At 39.9% G+C, this 19,176-nt stretch overlaps 1 protein-coding gene across 1 annotated transcript in view; it reads left to right on the forward strand.

Annotated features, from left to right (window-relative positions):
* The first annotated feature begins 4,744 nt into the window (after window positions 1–4,744).
* Window positions 4,745–19,176, forward strand: part of FRMPD4 (FERM and PDZ domain containing 4) — a 301,877-nt gene continuing 287,445 nt past the window's right edge. Inside the window, 1 exon segment of the mRNA XM_066176819.1 lies at window positions 4,745–4,894. Coding sequence (XP_066032916.1) covers window positions 4,854–4,894 — 41 coding nt within the window. The 5' untranslated portion in view covers window positions 4,745–4,853.

Here is a 19,176-nt window from a genome sequence, read left to right on the forward strand (position 1 = left end):
AATACATAGATACATACATACATATATATATATATATATATATATATATATATATATATACACACACACATTTATTTTATATAAAATATAAAATATTTGACACAGGTGCCAAAAATGACACGTAGAAGCTGGTGCCTATATTCAATGTAAGCAGAGGGTCTTCTTGATAATGCTGCAAATGTAGACATGGAGAAAATCTGTAATGATTACAGTGCGTTTATATAGAATTGTATAGTGTTGGTAAGCACCAGGATATAGAAATGGATTCTAAAAAATGCGGGTTTCAAAGACTCAAGGATGAAATAAAGTATGTTCTACATGCAAGAGCACTTTAATATACAAGTATCCAGAGTATTACAGGACTTACTACATGACAGAATCATAACCAACTATCTTTAGAAATAACATTCAGTAAGTAGCAGATCATAATGACAAAATATCTTCCTTTAAAACTTTGCATCACCAGCTATATATTAACACCTCCTTACTCAATGGATTTTATTATCACATTTCTCTACACATTGTTGCCATTTGGATATGAGTAATATCAAGCACTGCAGAAAAATCATAGAACCTTCAGCTCTTATCTAAAAAAAACCATTTCAACTTGAATTTTAAACCATTTTGAAGATGAGACACAGCACTTTAAAGCATCTTTTATAAGATTCCAAATCATTAAAAATCCTACTTGACTAGTCTTTAAAAAAATTATAGTGATGAGTTTTTAATTCACTGAGAGAAAAAAATTGTGAGACCTACAGAAGTACTAAAGTATTATGTGTTTGGTTTAGGATTCTACCCGTCTTCATTTAATTTATCTGGGATCAAATTTGATGCATCTTATAAATGACAAGAGATACTATTGGTCCAGCTGCAGGGCTAGAAGTTTGTGCTGTGTGGTATCCAGGAAATCCTAAAGCATCTTCTCCTGGGGATTATTTAGTGCCTCAGAAGAAAAAAATAAAAAACCTCAGAACTCAAGAAGAAAAAAACAAGTGTTTCTTCATGTCAGTTGTAAAGATATATACAATGCATCTTCATAGTAGATTCTCTAGGACCAAAACAACAGGGTTTTCAAACAATTAAATCTTTACAGTGATTGGTTTTACAGATTACTTGGTTTTAAAGTTTAGATAGTATAACATTCCTGTTCGCATTACATATGTCTGCCATTTCCTTCAGAACAGGGAGCATCATAAAATGACAGATTCCCTTGCTAAAAATGCCTATGAAATGCCATACCATATGAAGTAAAGGCTTTTATTGGCCCACAGTCTACACAAGGATATCTATGATTACACAAAGCATTAGTATTAAGTATCCTAATTTGATTGCTCTGGCCAGGGAAAATAAAAAGGTAGTAGTACATGGTAACAAAGCATTGTCAAAAAGCTATATTTAAGATGCTATTCTAAAAATAAAAAAAAAAAAAAAAAAAAAAAAAAAAAAAAAAAAAAAAAAAGTAAAAAGCCAGGTAAGAATTCAGCCAGGAATGGAAGTCAGATTCCTACTTTAAGATTAGGAATGTTCATGTTCAATTATTATTTGTCACTGAGATAGTGAGTACATGTTGGTTTGCTGTCTCTGGCTGTCTGTTCTCATTCAGTGTTTACAGCTACCTTTGTCACATTCAAATGGGTTTTACTTCACCTCACTAGTCATCTGGAAGACAGTCCAAGATAGGCATCTGTGCTTCCTCTCACTTGAGTTAACAAAGAAAATAAAGCACCTGCAAAAGGCAATTTATGTCACTTTTCCTAGAAAGAGATGGTTTGGAGTGACAGGTACCTGTGCACCAGAGAGGTAGACTAGCTGAGGCTGGATCCTGAACTTTTGGTAGTTATTGAGAAGAATCCCACTGTAGTAAATGAAAGGTATGAATGTATGTGCAAGTGTGCAGTCATGACACAGTCTAATTGATATTCCTGCAAATGAAGATAAAATACCAAAATATTATTTCAATGTACAGTTGATGGCTTCAAAGCCAGTCCAAACTACACATATCAACACTCACTCTTGAAACAGAACAACGCCCACCACTTCGCTTCTTTGGGTAGGCAAATTTTAATCTTTTACTATGAGACTGACAGTTTTGTATCCAGTTGCTATGACAGCAGAAGCCAAAGAACCATGAACCAAAGCTCACTCTCATACCCCACCCTCCTTCCCCATGCATGATTCCCACATTGCACAGCTCCAAAAGGTTATTAGCATTTAGCACAGTAGGAAGGACACTTGCCCAGGTTCTCTTTTCATGTCCCACATCTGGGAGTAAGTCCTGTGATACTGCTATTAATGGACCTCCAGCATGTTGGCTAGTCCAAGAGTATCTCCACATCATTCTGGAAAACTTCCAATGTTGCAATAGCTTCTGCCTAGGAAAACAAAAATATGAAGGTAACTATAAACACAGCAATATGACATGTATCTCTTTAGAAAGCCAAAGAAAGAGGAGATAATTTCAGTTTAATTTCAAATTTCATAAAGACCTATCATTTTGGGTACACACCCTATGTTTACCATACTGATGTTTATAAACAACAAATTTTTTTACCTCTTAGTCTTTGTGTCACTAGGCAAAACTCTCTTTTCATAAGACAGACTCTTCATTACCTTTAACACCCCTGCACCTGCTCTCATTTTTTATAAATGTACTTTTTGAATAAGCTGAGTATGGCATTTCTGATAAGATCTTATGCTTTATGCTTTTCTATGTATCTCCACTGGAAATACTTCAGCCAGTATATCCTAGGATCACATTTGCCTTTCCACTGAAAGACCCTGAAAGCATAGAAATTCCAGTGACCCCTTAGAATTTCAGTTCTCTAGCACTCACCACCATGCTTTAAGGCACCTTTATGTGAGAAACCTTGGAGCATGAAGTGCTCAAGATGAGAACCTTGTTTGATACAGAACATATGTGCTTAATTTTATATACGGTGTATCATTTCATCAGCTTCAGTTAGCTTTGTAGGTTCTTGGCCTATCTCCCCAGACTATAAATAAATAATGACAGATTTATAAATAAATCAGTTTCTAACCAGCTGAAACTGTGTTATCTTTGTAGCTTTTACCAATCAATAGAGCAGCATGAATGACAGGCACAGGTTCTGCAGTTTTAAAAAATTCTAGTATAACAATAAATAAATAGAGTACACATAAGTACCACATAAAGATTTTGATGCACTAGCACAAAATATTTCATACGGTGTTTCAGAATATGCCCAAACTGTTTACATCCATGCTAGGCCAGCATTTTAGCTGGCAGTTCAATGTTCTACCAATATAAATAGATGATCAATCATTCTTTGTCACTATTGTTTTAAAGAATAGTTTGGAACCCAATTCACACTGAGTGTTAGTACAGCCTGTTCTTTTTGTTCTCTTATCAATACAAGTTGTAATATTAAAAAAAGTGCATTGTTTTCATCTGGCTGCAGGAGTGTATGTGTTGAGCTCTACTGTAATTTTCTAAGTTCTTGCTTGGTGGGAGAGTGCAGGTGCAAGACTGCAGAAGAGACTGAAACTCTATGAAGACACAAAGTAAAGCAAGTCTCAATCTATTCAGAAAACAAACCCACAAATGAAAACACTTAAGTGGAGAAAATCCATTCCCATACTGAGAATTAATGTATTACAATGCAGAGATTGTGTGGAGACGAATTTGAATTTCACCTGCCTTCCTGTTTTGCTCACTCAAAGGAAACTTATGGAGACCTAAACTCCAGTGCCTCATTTAAAGCCTGATGCAGGACATAAGGCAATGCATCTGTATTGTTCTTGTGTCAGGTGCCCTGGATTTATCATTTTTCCACAAGATGTGGTATGAAGAATGCTTGACTTTAATTATGTTGCTACAAACCGGCCTTGTCATGTTCCTGTCACAACGAGGACTCCGTTCACGTCTCTTTCCTGGCATGTATAGAGAGGTCTCAGGATGGTGCCAGAAGCCAGGCGGTGGATTTCAGCCCGGTGCCTGTCCTTGGTCCACCACTGATAAGCACTCAGTGCGAAGGCTGAAAGCCAAAGGCCCTTCCCCAGCCTGGGGGCTGTATGGTGATGGTCGAAGCAAAGACGGCTCTCCGCTTTCCCAAGTTTTTGCTTTGCAAGGCCCAGGGTGCTACTCCTGGACTGCGGAGGCGTCGCCTCCTACTTACCAGGGCTCCCCTTACGCTCCCCCTCAGCGTTCCGGCCCCTGCCCCGGGGAATTACAGCCGCGCCGCTCACACCCCGACCCCTTGCCTTCCTTTCCCGACACCGCGGCTCCGGGAGGCCCTGGGGAGAGCCCTGGGTTCGGCCCGGCGGCCGCAGCGCCGCCTCGGGCTGGAGCGAGTGATCGGCGCTCGCCCGGGCCGCCCGCCGCGCCCTCCGCTCGCCCACCGGAGCGGTGACACCGCCGGTGAGAGGAGAAGCCAGCCCGATACACCCTGCGCCCTCCTCAGCACACCCGCCGCCTCCCTCCTCCGGGGCACTGCAGAGGGGCGGCGGAGCGCTGCCGCCTCCCCCTCCGGCTCCCGGAGCGCAGGCTGCGGGCAGCGCTCCTGCCGGGCACCCCCGGCGCCCGCTCCGTCCCGGACTTACCCCGGGAGAGCGCACGGCAGGCGGGGAGCGGGGCGGGGGGGAGCGGAGGGGGAGGGCTGCGCGCAGATGAGCGCCGGTCCTGCGAGATGCTGCACGCCCAGCTCCCCGCCGGAGGGGGGTAGCAGCCGCTGTCTCCGCCAGCTCCTGCTTTTTTGCAAGGGCTGTTGCTGCCGCTGGACGCAACCTTCTCCCGACATGGAGCTGCTGCCGCCGCCGCCGCCGCTGCTGCTGGAGTGAGTGAGTGTGACGGGCAGAGCTAGCCGGCCGCATGGATGGATGTGTTTAGCTTTGTGAAGATTGGGAAGCTCTCCGGGTAGGTGTTTGCCGCCACCGCCGCTGCTCCGCGAACCGCGGCCGTCCCGCGGCTGCGGGCGCTGCCGTGTCCTGCGGGGGGCAGGGAGGGATGGGGGCTGCCCGGCGTGGGGAGCGCCCGCGCTGCTCCCAACTTCTCTGGCAGCGGGGCGACGGTCTCGGTGTCGGGGTGGGGCGGTGGGGGCTCGCTGTCCCTGCCCGGGCATCTGCCCGGGCCGCGCCGATGTCCCTGCGCGGGATGGATCGTCCCCCTCTCTGTTGCGAAGGGACAATGAACTGCGGCCGCAGTTAGGCGAGAGCTGTGCCCTCCTTGAGACGCCGGCCAGAATGGGCGGCCGGAGTGCTTCTGAAATTGCCAAAGCGGCGACAGGAGCCGGAACCGGGCGCAGTGGCGATGTTTGAGGGGTGTGTTGGTGTTCGGGGGGTGGTGGCCGCGGTGGGGGTATCGGTCATCTGCCGGAGCGAGGGGCGAAGTTCCCAGCAGCCGGCAGCGCCTGGCCGGGCCGCGCCGCCGGGGAGGGTCCTGCCCTGCCCCTCCGCTCCCGCGGTACGCGCCCCGCGGGCACACCGGCTCCCCCAGGAGCCCTCTTTTTGGAGAAATGGTGAAATCGTCGCCACTCGCATCGTTTGTGAGCGCTGCCCCTCCGCCGTTTCACACGGTGAGGGGTGCAGGGGCGCGAGTGGATTTGGCGTCTCTTATCCCTTGCTTGTAAGGCTCTTGTTGAAATGTGTGGTTGATTTGTATCGGTTTTGTCTATTTCTTTGTTTTCCGAATAAACCTTCTCTCGAATAGCCTCAGAGTTGTGGTCTCAGCCTGTGGACTGTTGCGTTCGCAGCTGGTTGCCAGGCCTGGAACTGCATAGATACATCAAAAGGCACAACAGCCCCTGTTACAATGTTCCCACCGTAGTTAAACGTAACTGGAGGTAGCCTTTCGCAGTTACACAGGGGATTGTGCTTTATCTCAAAGATGCAGTATGAAAGTACTCGAGTCACTTTTTTTTTTTTTCTTTTTTTTTTTTTTTTTTTTTTTTTCTGCCAGGGTTCTGGTGTGGATAATCTTCCTAAAGGATTTAGCTTTGATCACTGTAACTAGGAGTGTTTCAAATTCTTATGATTCACTGGTTCCTACACCATAGTTACCATATCCTTTTCTGTTTATGAGGCACATATGTGGCAGGAATTGGATGTTGTACAAAAGGAAGAAAGGCCTTTTTAAGGAAGCAAAAAAGGTGGCTTGCTCCAGTGATGGTCAGATAGGGAACTTGTCAAAATGACAGATGGTCTGTAAAGAACAAATATTGCATGGCTGAAAGTTAGAGTGCCACAGGTGCAGGCACTGCCTTTATCCCCCAAAATTCCCACCATTGCACCTGGCTGTGATTACAGCTCTTCTTGTGGCATGCCAGTACAGAACAGCTGCTGTCATTCAGGCACATCATTGTCTCATCCTGCTCACAGCAATTTTACACCATGTGACAGTGACAATACAAGCAGCCCCCTCGGCTTGCCTTGGGTGGTGTTACCGGCTGATACCGCTAGAGCTGCAGCAGCAGCAACTACAGCGGAAACTTTGAGGAGAGGGAAAATATGCTCACACAGATAAGGAATAGGTCATGTAGTATGATATTTATTTCCAGGTAACTGAATTGCGTGACCTTCTCCATTTTTTTTTTGGGAAGTGGTGTTTTAGAAAAGCTCCTAGGTCTTCACATCACACTTGGTCTAGTATCAAAGGCAGAAAAAGGGATGTGCCATTCGAAAATTTTATTATGTCAGGTGCATGGCAGTTTTTAGATATATATGTTGTAAGCTTGGGTCTTTCTTGGTGTGTAAAAAAAATCTGTAGCTTTCTACATATTTGAAGACAGAACTAAGATTTGTATTTTAGTAAAGACAAATCATAGAAATCCTTCAGAAGAACCTGAAGGTTCCTTCTGAAATGAAATTGCAAGTTTCAAAGCTTGTATCTGCCTTCGCTTCATTTACGGATGTGAAATGCTTATGGACTGTGCTTATCTGGTAGATTGCAATAAATGATTTCTGTACTGAGCTACACTTTTTATTTCTAATTTTCCGGTTGTTAAAAGACATAATAGTTTACACAGGACTTGACTTTACTTGCTGTTTCCTAGGTTACAGCCAGGTATCTATTCCAATTTTATGAGAGCTTCATGAAGAAGACAGGTTCCAGTGTAAATCCCATTTTTAGTCCTTTTGTACATTTGGAAAACTAGTTTGCCCAAAAGTATCAATTGTTTGCTGTTAGAAGGAAGGCCTTTCTGAAGAAAATATTTAACTGAAAGTGTGATCTTACAGGCAGATTACCTTTAGAAAGTTGTTTTGAACATTGTTGGTGCTGAACTTCTTTTAAATTTTATTTTGTTGTGCATTCAGTTCTCCACATTTTAAGTTGCAAGTCTTTTATTGCAGTTTTAGTCTGCAGCCTTGATTCTGCAGGCAGTGGGACACCTAAGCTGTGTTATACATGACTACTGGAAGGCATGCTTCTTAAAGTCATGGTATGATTTTAATGGATCTGGTAAGAATTTAAATTTTGTCTTGATCAATTAACATATACATTTTTTTTTATCTGGAATAAGCTTAAGATGAGGTTTAAAGTCCTAGAAGCTCGCTACTGGATATAAAAATTTGCATAGCATACATAATTTTTTGTATTTTAATTACCTATGTAGGTTTTTTATGTGATACCTTTGTGTTTAGGGTCTTTTAGAGACTCTGCTTCTACAATGACTTCAACAATTGTCTGTACTTCATGGGTAAGTGGAAAATACGGGAATAATCTAGAAAAGGATTATGTGCAGAAATGAGAGAGAATGTCAGACTGGTTTTATGACAAATATGATCTCTGGTAATCTTGTCCTTTCCTTGATTTAGTGGGTCTGTCACATTGTGTACTATGTATAAATATACAGATGCTTCATGATAAAGTTTCTGTTAATTCTGGAAGTTTGGAGATACTCATCAGACATTGAAAACAAAAATACCATGTGGAAATAAATAGTGATCACACTTTCCCTGTCATAGCCTCTCCCCATCCGGCTTTGGAAATTCACCAATCTGGTAGTGGTCTGGAGTAAATGTTTTGGTATAAATCCTATGGTGTCATTCTCTGGAAAAAAACCCACAAACAACCAACCACCTTTTATTGTAACGAATTTCCAAGTGTAGAGAATGATTGACAAGCCTTGTTTAATGGATCAATGCTCTGATGTGGAGCTGTACAAGGCAGGTGAATATATCTGTAATGTGGGCAGCAGAGGCATGTATGGTGTGGTAGCATCTGTAATTTGGGATGGAGGATTAGTGGTGTAGGTAAGGTGCACAGCTGACAGCTGAGGTTGGTTCAGAAGTCTGTCTTGCCTTGTCTCTCTCAGTTGCTTTTCAGCAGCTGCTTGGAGAAAGAGTAGGAGTGATGATTCTTGAGCATAGGTATAGGCAGTGGAGAAAGGATGGTGCTGCTGTTCTGGACATGAAACTGCTTTCAGGTCAAGGTAAATCTGAGAAAAGGGCACAGTGTCAGGTTTGTAGTCAGTACTGGACAGATGAACTGTGGAACGATTGGTCAGAATAGTGAATGGAATTATCAAGAATTTAAGCCTGTATTCATAGAATATATTTTTAGTTGGATTTTTTTTATTGTGAATGACTGTTTTTGTGATGTCTGTTGAGGTCAGTTCTATTTCAGAGCTTTCACAGCAGAAAGTAAAACTTTGATATGGAAAGATCCTTGTCTGGATATCACCTGAATGTGACTGAGTGAGGTAGTGACCCTCCAGAGTTGGGATACAAAGCTCCTGTGTCCCTGTTTGTAGCTTTGCCAGATAACACTAGGGAGAAAATGACATGACTGTCTGCATGAGTGGCTGTCAGGTTCTAAGCTGTGGCAATGCTGCTGAGGGTAGGGTGGACACCTCTGTCACTCAGTTACATTTGTGGGAGAAGTTCTGAGCTCATGGAGTAATTTGTCACCAGAAATAAAGTCTCCAAGAAACAGGCCTGCAGTATAGGGTAAGAAAGTAGAAATCTAGACCTCATTGTAACTGTTAAAAGTATAATTAATGAAGAGTTAACCCCATATAACAAACAGGAGGATACCAGGAAAATTTGGACCTGCCCTTAACAGCAATACCAGTTTGTCGTATGGGATAGGTAAATTTGTCTTACCTGGATCTTTACTTTTCTGCTCAAGCTTAGCATTGCTATCCATTATCCCTGAATTTTAATTTATTCCATTAAAATGGGATGTGAATAGCCGTGTCCTTGCTAGCCAGGCCCTTGGAACGTTAACAGAAAAATCCCTTAACCCTGGAAGCTCTTCTTTTCAGAGAACAGTCAAATATGGTTTTTGCTGTGATTATGCTAAGCCTGCGGCTGGGTTTCTAACTGAGAAGAAACTTCTTACTAAGTCCTTTTTCATTGGGGTGGATAAACCTCGCATTATTATCTTTTGTGTTTATCTTTCCAAAGCTGGCCATCTCTAGTCAGGTAGACTGACTTGGTACCTGTACAGATGTTTGGACTTTTGGGTTCTTGCCGCTTATAAAAGTAAAAGAAACCTAAACTGATGTGAAGCCTTGCATTTGTTCTGTCTCTTTCCAGCCTTCGTTGTCCTGTGCTGTTTTGTTCTCACCAGATACTGTCTTTAGATGCCCTGAAGGACTGATGTGAAAGACTCTCTTCTAGATCTGTCTTAAAGTGTAACAGTCTAGAAGCTGTGCCTGTATCTTCTGAGTAATAGGCTCTGTTGTGCTTTTGTTTGTTTGTTTGTTTTGGTGTTTGTTTGGTGTTGTTTTTTTTGGGAATCGGGTTGCTTGACTTCATGGTTTAATTATTTTTATGTGGCCAAGCAGATATATGGGTTTAGATTTAATGTTCTAAAATAAGCCCGTCTGTTGTATTTGGGATTTTGTTTTTTCTGGGTTATTTATTTATTTATGTATGTATTTTATTTTTTGTTTTTAATTAATTGAAGAAGATTTTGGGATGCTTCTCTGTCTTTATCAGAACATCACCTTTTTTATCTGTGATTTTCCTTGCCAAGTTTCTACTTTCCTGTGAAGTTTAAAAAACCCCCGACCTTAATGAACAGAGAATTGAAAGTGTGATTAACTTAGTGATGCTGTTTTGCATATGATTTTTGGATTTTTATGAGTAGTCTTTGAAATGACAATATCGTAGCTTGGAAGTTATTTTCAGTATTTACAAAAGACTCTGTAAGAAAGCCTATGATTACCCTTTTTATGTTCAAAGGAGGTAATTTAATTCCAGAAAGGATTGTATTATACTGGATGATAATTCAAATAACCAATAATTTATTTCAGTATTTTTCCTTGAGGACTGCATTACATTTAGTGGCAGATTTGCCTAGTCACATTAATATAGGAGCTGTACCTTATATTTTATTATTTGTCTGTTTTGTTTTGTTAGCTGACATACATAATAGAGACATATGCTTTAATGTTTGTGATGTTAGTAATGTTGTTTGTCATAGTGACTTCAGCAGTTTAGAGATTTATTAAAACCACTCCTTACATTATGAATTGCTGTAAACTTGTCTAATGGCCAGTGAATGATGATGCAACTCTACCAAATATGTACGTTCTCTATATCAGAAGCAACATTGTCTCCAGAATTTTTTTTAGAAAGAGAAAAAAAGAAAAAAAAAGGCAAAACCCCCCCTCCTAGTGATTCTTTCTCCTCTTCTACTAATTAATGAAGAAGATGGAATGAAAACTCTGAGAATTGATGCTTTGATTTAAGAAAAATCAAAATGTGAATGTTCAATATAATGCTTTTATTTCTAGATAGATGTCTTTTCTGTTTGCTTTTGGTTTACTTTGGAGGACTTCAATCTGTAATGTAAACTTGGTGGTGACATGGCTGAATCAAGAATCTTGGGATAGTTTGTCTTATAATCGTAGCCTGCACCAATAATCTTGTGTGTGCATGTTTAAGCCACTCTGTTAAAATTTTTGTATGGTGTGAGAAGACAGAAGAGGTTTTTGTTTTTTTTTGTGGATTTTTGCCTCTACTTCACTAGTACCAGGATGAGCCTGAGCTGTTTTACAGTTTAGTTTTTTGAGGGGGGAGAAAGTTTGCTTATTTGTGGTGTGATTCGGTTGGCTTGTTTGTTTATGAGAAGCCTGCTTTTCAGCCTGACAGATTCATGTGGGAAATTTCAGTTAAATTGAAACAAATTCTCACCATAGCAGTAACAAAAAATGAGGATATGTTTCCATATTTTGCAGCATTCTATATCATTATGGAAGTGTACCAAACTGTTCATAGGGAATACAAACCATGACCTAAAATAAGAGGATAATACATGGTCTCAGCTCCACTCATAATGTGGCACAGAAGGGGTATTTTACTGCTCTTGAAGGCATTTCCAAGCAGTTATGTCAGATCTGTCACAACTTAGCATCTGACTGATGGGATAAAGAATTGACTAAAGTCGTGTAGGAGCTACCACCCCTTATAAAATGAACCATCATCTGAGAAGGATCTCTAACTGCTGTAGACAAATAATGCAAAAAATCAAATGTGAGGAAAGGAAAGGTAATTTTGGATTCCAGTCCCACTGTGTCATGCACACATAGGTCTATTAAATCAGGGAAGATCATCCAGGTACATGAATTACTCATTTTCATGACCGTTTGCATGTAACCTATTTGGATCCACGTTATGGAAACTTTTGGTGCTGATAAAGTATCAGTGTTTAAATACTATAGGAACATGCTTGAACAGGAATTGACTTCTGATAATGACAAGCTGCGTTTAAAGCTGCTTTTTACAATCATGAATAAAGTGATTAGTTTTGTGACGTACCTTGAAGAAATCTGTGAAGTGAAAAGGCTGCACATTTATTGAAGGTATGTTTAAAGACCTTTAAAATAATCAGTGATACTCTGTTTCTGATAATTATTCCATTGACTGGAAATGAAGCGAATAACAGTGCCAGTAGTATAAATTTCAGTAAGTAATTGCATTTCAAATCCTTGTGAAATCCACACTCCTTAAAATCTAAACTTATAAAAGTAGGTTGGTGCTAGAGCTGTAATGTACTCCAGGACTCAAAAGTCTCTCTTACCTAAATTAGGACGTGGTGTTGTAGAAGTTTCTACCAAGTTAGAATCAGCCTTTAATAGGCTGATTGTTGGCTACAAACTGAGAAATTACTTTTCTTTAGTTTTAATAATCAATATTTGTAATTATTATAAAGTTAGTGAGAGGACTTGCCAGGTATCAGTTTTAGCTATGGGAGTGTGGGGAGATAAGGCTTTGCAAAATAGATGGATATTTTGCAAGATTTTGAAAACTACTGGTAAAAAATATAATTTATAATGAGAATAGAAAGAAGGCGATGAAGACTAGGAGGGAATATTTCTATTCCAGAGTCAAATGTTGATAATGAATCTTCTTATTATCTGGCTCTTGATAGAGTTTATTTTTGGATTTTGCTGAGATTTTGAAACTTTAAGGGAAAGAGACTTGGAATATTGCAAGGTATTATGACATTATATCTATACATAATCTAAACAAAAAGGTATGTATGTGTGGATTGATGAAAACTACTTGGTGATTTACATTAACAATCAAAAAGACCAAAAAAGTCTTCCAGCTGTTCTTCAGAATTTATTTCTGCATTTGTTCTTTCTGTTTGTTTTGGGGAGGGGTGGGAGAGAAAAGACATAATTTTTGAAACTAACGTTGTTTAAGAAGAAGATCTAAAATCACTATATGCAAAACTTTTCAGTACTGATTGTAACCTATTTAGAGTGAAGGTTTTCATTAAGGTTTGTGCATGATTGAGTTTTAATTGTTCAGATAAACTGTGAGCTTTTCTCATGTAAGTGCTTACGTATTTGTTTAAAATACTTTTCCAGCATTATGCGGCCTGTAAGGTTTTGGTTATAGATTTTGCAGTTTCACTGTTTGTTCTTAATCTTGAATTTGTGAGTATATTCCTCTGGATTTGGCAGTAGTCATATGTTTGGAAAGCAAAATGCCCATTATTCTAAGTGGTAAATGCTACCAGGAGTACTAGCAGTTGCACCAGCCATGTAAAACAAGCCAGGCATGTGTTACAAGTCTGAGCTGCCTTATTTCACTTGTGCTCTGTGTTTGACTGAAATAGAGCAGGAGAGAAGTGGAGAAAAAAATTTGGAAATATTCCATATCTAAGCAGATTTGTAGAGGCAGGATGCTTCATTACCTGAATGCCTGAATGATGGCACTGACTTTGATTGACTTGCTCTAAATGAGGCTGTGACAAGCCTTGAGGCATCTGTGACAGGAGGCTTGAGACAGCAGATTTTGCAATTGCACGGAAGAGTCTGTTCCAGCAGGGCTAAAGTTCAGACTTTGGGGTAACTAGATGATCTTCAAGGTCCCTTCTAACCCAAACCATTCTGTGATCCTATGATTTTTCTTTGCTTGTGATGTTAGACCTTTATCCCACAAAACAAAACAAATCAAACAAAAAAAACCCCAAACAAACAAACAAAATTTGGAGGTTATCTATGGCAGTATCGTCAAGGCCTTACCCACTCTAGAAAGGGGTGAGCTGTCTGTTTGACACTGCAGTGTGTAACAGGTTGTGCAGCTTTATCATAGAAAGACAAGTATTGTTTTGACTGTACAGCATGGCTGATAAGTCAAAACGTAGTTCATGTGTTCAGGTAGAAATTATCAAATTTCATTGGTTTTTTACTGGCGTTAAGTTTTGGATCATATGAAAGTTGCTAGTTAAAGGCATCTGCTTTCCTTTTTATTTTTGACTTGTTGCAAACTTCAGATGATGTTAACTGAATTTTTAATTTTTATCTTTGAAGAATTTTTTTTCCCAGTGGGGGAGGCAGACTGTTTTCTCATGAAGTTGGCTATCTGCCTAGGTCTTTGTTTTGCATAATGCATTGTACGTTACCTGTCATGTTTACAAGGAGTGCCTTCTCCTCTGTCAGGGCACACAGTGAAGGGGGACAGAGACAAATTGCATGAGGGGAGTGATCTGTACTTGACTATTCTGCTTTTAAGGCAGGGTGAGTATGGGCTACAGCGTGTAATAGGGGAGGAATGGCAAAGGTAGGAAGAGAGAAATTGGAGAAAGGAATTTAATGAATGTTCTATTGGATGGGGGCTAATTTGCCTTGAGTGAATTGAACTAATTGTTCAAGACTAGCTGCTGGTTGAATTAATTGGTGAGATGTGCTGTAATCTGTGTGACTGCTGTTTTAAAAAAGGGAAGAATTCACTCTAACTTTGGGACAGAAACAACTTTTTTTGTTTTCTAAGGTTTTGAGTTTCTTCGTCAAAGTCTTTATTTTTCTAAGGGGTTTCTGGTGGCTAAGCTTGAACTAACTCAATACATGAAATAACAAGGTGTTCCTTGACTCCCTGTGTATGTGCTATCTCAGAGACCCAATAATCAGGATGGTGCCTTTTCTCAGGGTGAAGCTCAACCCCTGCATTGGTTCACTGGTGAGTCCTGTAGCTTCCCCCTCTTTGAATGCAGATAACTCAACTGCAAAATCTGTACTTGTTGGGGAATGTGTTTATGTTTCATTTTGGCTTAATAAAAGTCCAAAAAAACACAGAAAAAACAGAAAGGATTTTTTTTTTTTATTTGTATGGGGAAGAATTAGGACTAAGCCCTAGTACTCTGAGGGTCTTTGAGGGGGCACTTCTGTAATATGATCAGCATCATGTAACATCTGCCGGCAGAAGACCTAATGCGACTGTGGGGTCCGATTTTGACTTTCTTTTGCTTTTCAGTTTCCTCATTTTGTCCCCTGAAGCCTTTTATGTCTCACACCATTGTGAGCTACTTCAGGGACTAAAACCACTAGAAAACTGGTTTTGGCTTGTTTCATTTCTGCTGATGTGGATATCTAAACTGGCTTGGCAGAAGTGTTTGAAGCATATTGTCTTGGGCAGTGAGGTGGAAGGGGAGGAGGGGAAGTGGAGCTCCTGGTGTATGCCGAGCTCAGTTACATTGCACCCCGTTTAGTGGTGGGTGCTGCTGTGGGAAAGCATGGAGATGAAACCTTTCTTCAGGTACCTCTGGCAATTGAAGTGGAGAGGCTACATGAGAATCCCACATATGAGCAAATCTGAGGGGGAAGAGTTTCTACAAAAGATGGCGTGGAGAGAGGAGATGCTGCTTCAGCCCCTCTGAAATTCTTCAGGTCTTTCCTAGTTCCTCTTGCTTGCCTGTCTTTTCCTGCCTTTGAAGCCTGTTCTGCTGCCTTCAATTGACTTGGCTTTGCTTGGGCACTTGGGAAACCAAAGTGCAGGTTTTGTGTGCTAAATGCAGGTTTGTGTATCTAGCACATCCTAATGTATCAAGATATGGCACCCTTGCTCCCATGCCATGCAGTCTAAAGAAACTGCTTTCCTGTTGTTTTTAAAAGCAGATTTCTAGTCATATTTTTGCTTTATTAGGCAGCAGAGGAGTGTGGTTGTCCAAGGGATTAATTTTCCTAGATTGCCTGTAGAAGGTGAACTGCCCAGGATAAATGAGAGGTCATTTAATTTTTTTTTTTGTTTTGTTATCTTTTAAATAATGAACATGTGTTCATGCCTAGCAGCAAGTTTGCAGTTATATCCTTTCCATGGACATGTTTTCCAGGTTCTGGAAGCTGTCTGAAGAGATAAAAGGTTTTTTTCAAATGCTCTATTTCTGAACTTGGAAAGAACATCTTACAGAAGCAAGTATAGTGTGTCTGTGCTACTTCTGAGACCACAGAAAAATAACTGGAGAATATTAATGGCTTGCTTTCCAAATGCTCTTCATTTTTAAACTGGAAATGGGAGTTTTATAGGTGCATAAATAGCCTGAATTTTTTGATTATGTTTTGTACCATGTGGCTTTCTCTTTTTTTTAGCAACAGCAGTAGTAAACTTTGAGGAGTTTCCATACAGCAGATTTTCTCTTCTTTTGTATCTTGTGTCATTCCTTGTACATATATGGCACTTCATTAGCCCCCTTCCTTGTTGATCACTTTCACCCTTAGCAATGTTTATCCATCAACTCTATCACATCATTGAATATGTGGTCTAAAAAAGGTGGTGGTTATGGGGATCTTGAAGGATACATCTAAAGGAGAACTCTAAAAAGTCTCACAACAAATGATTCCATCGAAAAATTTTAAGTTCGAACTACTAAAGTTCTTTTAGCTTGGGTGTTTTGTTGTAAAAACAACAAAGATATATATATAGTATATCAAAAGAAGTACTCTCAGGGTGCCCAATTAAAAATACTGTAGCTTTTACATTTTGTTTCTAGGTGGCTAACATCATGCATCTGCATGGCTTAGAGTTAGCATACCTTACAGAAGACCACTTTATAAGTAGTGTCCTTGGAATATGAAAAGTAGAATACGAGTCTGTTTTTCTTTAGTTGACGTGTTTGGATAAAAAACTTCTAATATCTGTATTTTTTGATGCTGAATATATTGCATATTTGCTTACTGATACAAAGGTGTGTTCTTTCAAAGCAAAATATTGATTATTTTTCTTCTATTTTGATGTCTGCAATAAGCATTAAGGTCCTGTGAATGTCTTATTGAGACAGGGGTCTTCTGAAATGGCAGTGTGGAACGCCGGCGGATTCTTTGCCCCTACCACTTTATCCATAGTTGTCCTGTTGGATTCAAGTTGTCCATGATATCTGGGTGTGCTACTTGGTGCCATGACTGTTTAATAAATTTTAATAGTGGCCTGCTTTGTAAAGGGTAAAGGATGAATTTCACTCTTCCAGATGTCAGTGCAAACCTCCTCCTTCATCTCAGCAAAAATACTTTGTGGTTTTTTAATGGCAGAATGTTGATTTGCTTTTTTTTTCTTCATTTTCTAAAGCTTATCCAAACCTCATAGTATTCTTTAGCCTTGTAATGACTAGACAAATGTATGTTTTTGGAAGTGTTTTCCTTTCATTAGTGTTCTTTAACCATTAATGTCAGAGTTCATCCCATTTTCTCATGTTAAGTGCTGCTTCTGAAAAAGAGAAATTCTGTTTTTATGTTAAATTTTTAAAATGTTTCTTTCATAGGAGAAGGTAAAGCAGCATTAGTTTCAATTTTTTTTTCCCAAACGGTTCCTAGTTCAGTGCTGCAATGAACAGCTTTCCAATTAGAGGACACAATACCTGTTCTACTGGGTCTTATTTCAAGATGGCTGAAATTTATTTTAGCTGCAGAAAGTGTTACCAGTAATATTTGTAGATATTTGTTTACCAGGGTGTAATTATAAGAACTGACATTTAATCTACTCAGTTTTCAAAATATTCTTTTTTTTTTCTTCTACTAACGTGATGGTAAGCAGAAAGCAGTTTGTCTCTCAGTTTCTGTGGTATGGTTTGCTGTTTTTGTTCCTTTCCCCCATCCCCCTCCAATCAGGTTCCAACTCAAGCAGCTTTATTTTGCTAGTTCCCCCCCTTTCACAATGAGTACTTAATGCTGACTCACCAGTTGTCGTGATTGGACTGCTTGGCACTGTTGACAGCAGCACAGGCATGTGTGTGTAGGCATTCTGACCACAATAAAGACACCTTCTTGATCTAAATCTCTTTTTAAATAATTAGTTCAGTATTCTGGCTTTTAAAGGTGTTGGGGGAATAGGTGGTTTAGACTTTCATTTATACTTTCAGGGGAGAACAGTTCTGAGCATTAGACTGCAAATTCATGGTGATTCTGCCTTTAGTGAACGGTGATAGGAAGCTGTAAAGTTTGTTTAGTGTTATATGAAACCATAAGGAAACTTCACTTTTGTTTTTGTGTAGTCTTTGCAAACCTTGAGTAAGTAAGAACAGCGTGGCTACTTAGTTTCTCACACACATGCAATAGTTTTATTCTGTCTTCATATTTTTTTTTTCTTTCTGAGCTGAGCGGCACAGACCTTAAAACTAAAATGCAGTGAATTTTTCTCCTTCCAGCCAGACTGTGCACACTGCATAGGCCAAATAATCCTGTGTACATCTCTTTGCTCAGTAAATAACAGTGCAGCTTGAATCACAGCCAAAACTTTCTTTGCAGGCTTAACTGTTGCTCTAATTTCATTTGGTAGGACCTGCCCATCCCAGGTGCCAGTTCTGTGTGTCTGACCAGCCCCATGAACCTGAGACTGGTAAATGGAGCACCCTCAGCACTGGGCTGCTGCCTCTACTGCTGTCAGGTTGGGTGAGGGAAAGAGACCTGAATATCTTATAAATATTAATACATATCTTGGGTATGCTTCCCTGTGCTGATGGAGCGCTTCTGAATGTGGCAGTTCCCAGCCTTGGCAGACCCTTCAGCAGGGACGTATAATTTGTGTTACACTGGAAGATGACACAATCTGTTCTTCACGCTGGAAAACTTAGTCCAGCAGCCATTTTTAATAATTTGCTGAAAACCCAACGTTAATAATGACAAAGGAGTTGCATGTTTGGTGATCTAGGGGTCTGTAAATGCATCATTGTGTACACATGCCTACTCAGCTTACTGTACAGCTCCTATAAAATATCTGTTGAGAGTCTTTGCTATATAAATGAACAGTAATTTTGGAGGCAAGGATCATGGCTTTCCATTCTCAAGTTAAACTTTCATAACTTAGACCTGCTCTGTTGAAAGTTGTGGTTGTTTCCCAGTAGAAGAAAAAAGGTACTATTTTAACCTCTGAGAAAAGTATTTCTGCAGTTTAATGCCTGGTGGCTTGTTTAGTACTTTTTGACATCTATTAACACATAAAAATACTTAATGATAAGGCTGGTGGTCATCTGGAAGGGAAACTTACCTGTGTCATGACCAGGCACTGGGCTTAATGTAAAGATCAGATCATGGAATTAAACTGTTACCTGATTAAACATGGGAGAGATTTTTTTTTTCCAGAAAAAGACACTAGTTCTAATTGTCTGGTTTGTTGTGTATTTCTTTTTATTTCATGATTGTGTGGTAGGACAAAACTCCAACAATTAAAGACAATTTTTTGCTATTTATTTCACCTCTTAGAAAGAACTGGGAGTTTGGTATCGGGTAGTCTATGAGCTAATCAATACTGAACTTCCACATGACAATGTTAAAAAAAAAATCAAGCTGGTTTTTGAAATTTAAGGCACCTTTGGCATTTCATTATGCCAGCTGGATATTGGACATAAAGAATTTTCTAAGGACATGCTATTTCCATATGGAATTTTCCTAAAATATGCCTTTTAGTAGTGCATAATTAAAAATACCCATGCTCAAATTAAAAATCCACTTTTTACATTTTGATTTTAAAATT

Source organism: Chamaea fasciata, unplaced genomic scaffold (assembly GCF_029207755.1).
Source record: "Chamaea fasciata isolate MVZ Bird 193981 ecotype frontalis unplaced genomic scaffold, bChaFas1.0.hap1 SCAF_2, whole genome shotgun sequence".
NCBI classification, from domain to species: Eukaryota; Metazoa; Chordata; class Aves; order Passeriformes; family Sylviidae; genus Chamaea; species Chamaea fasciata.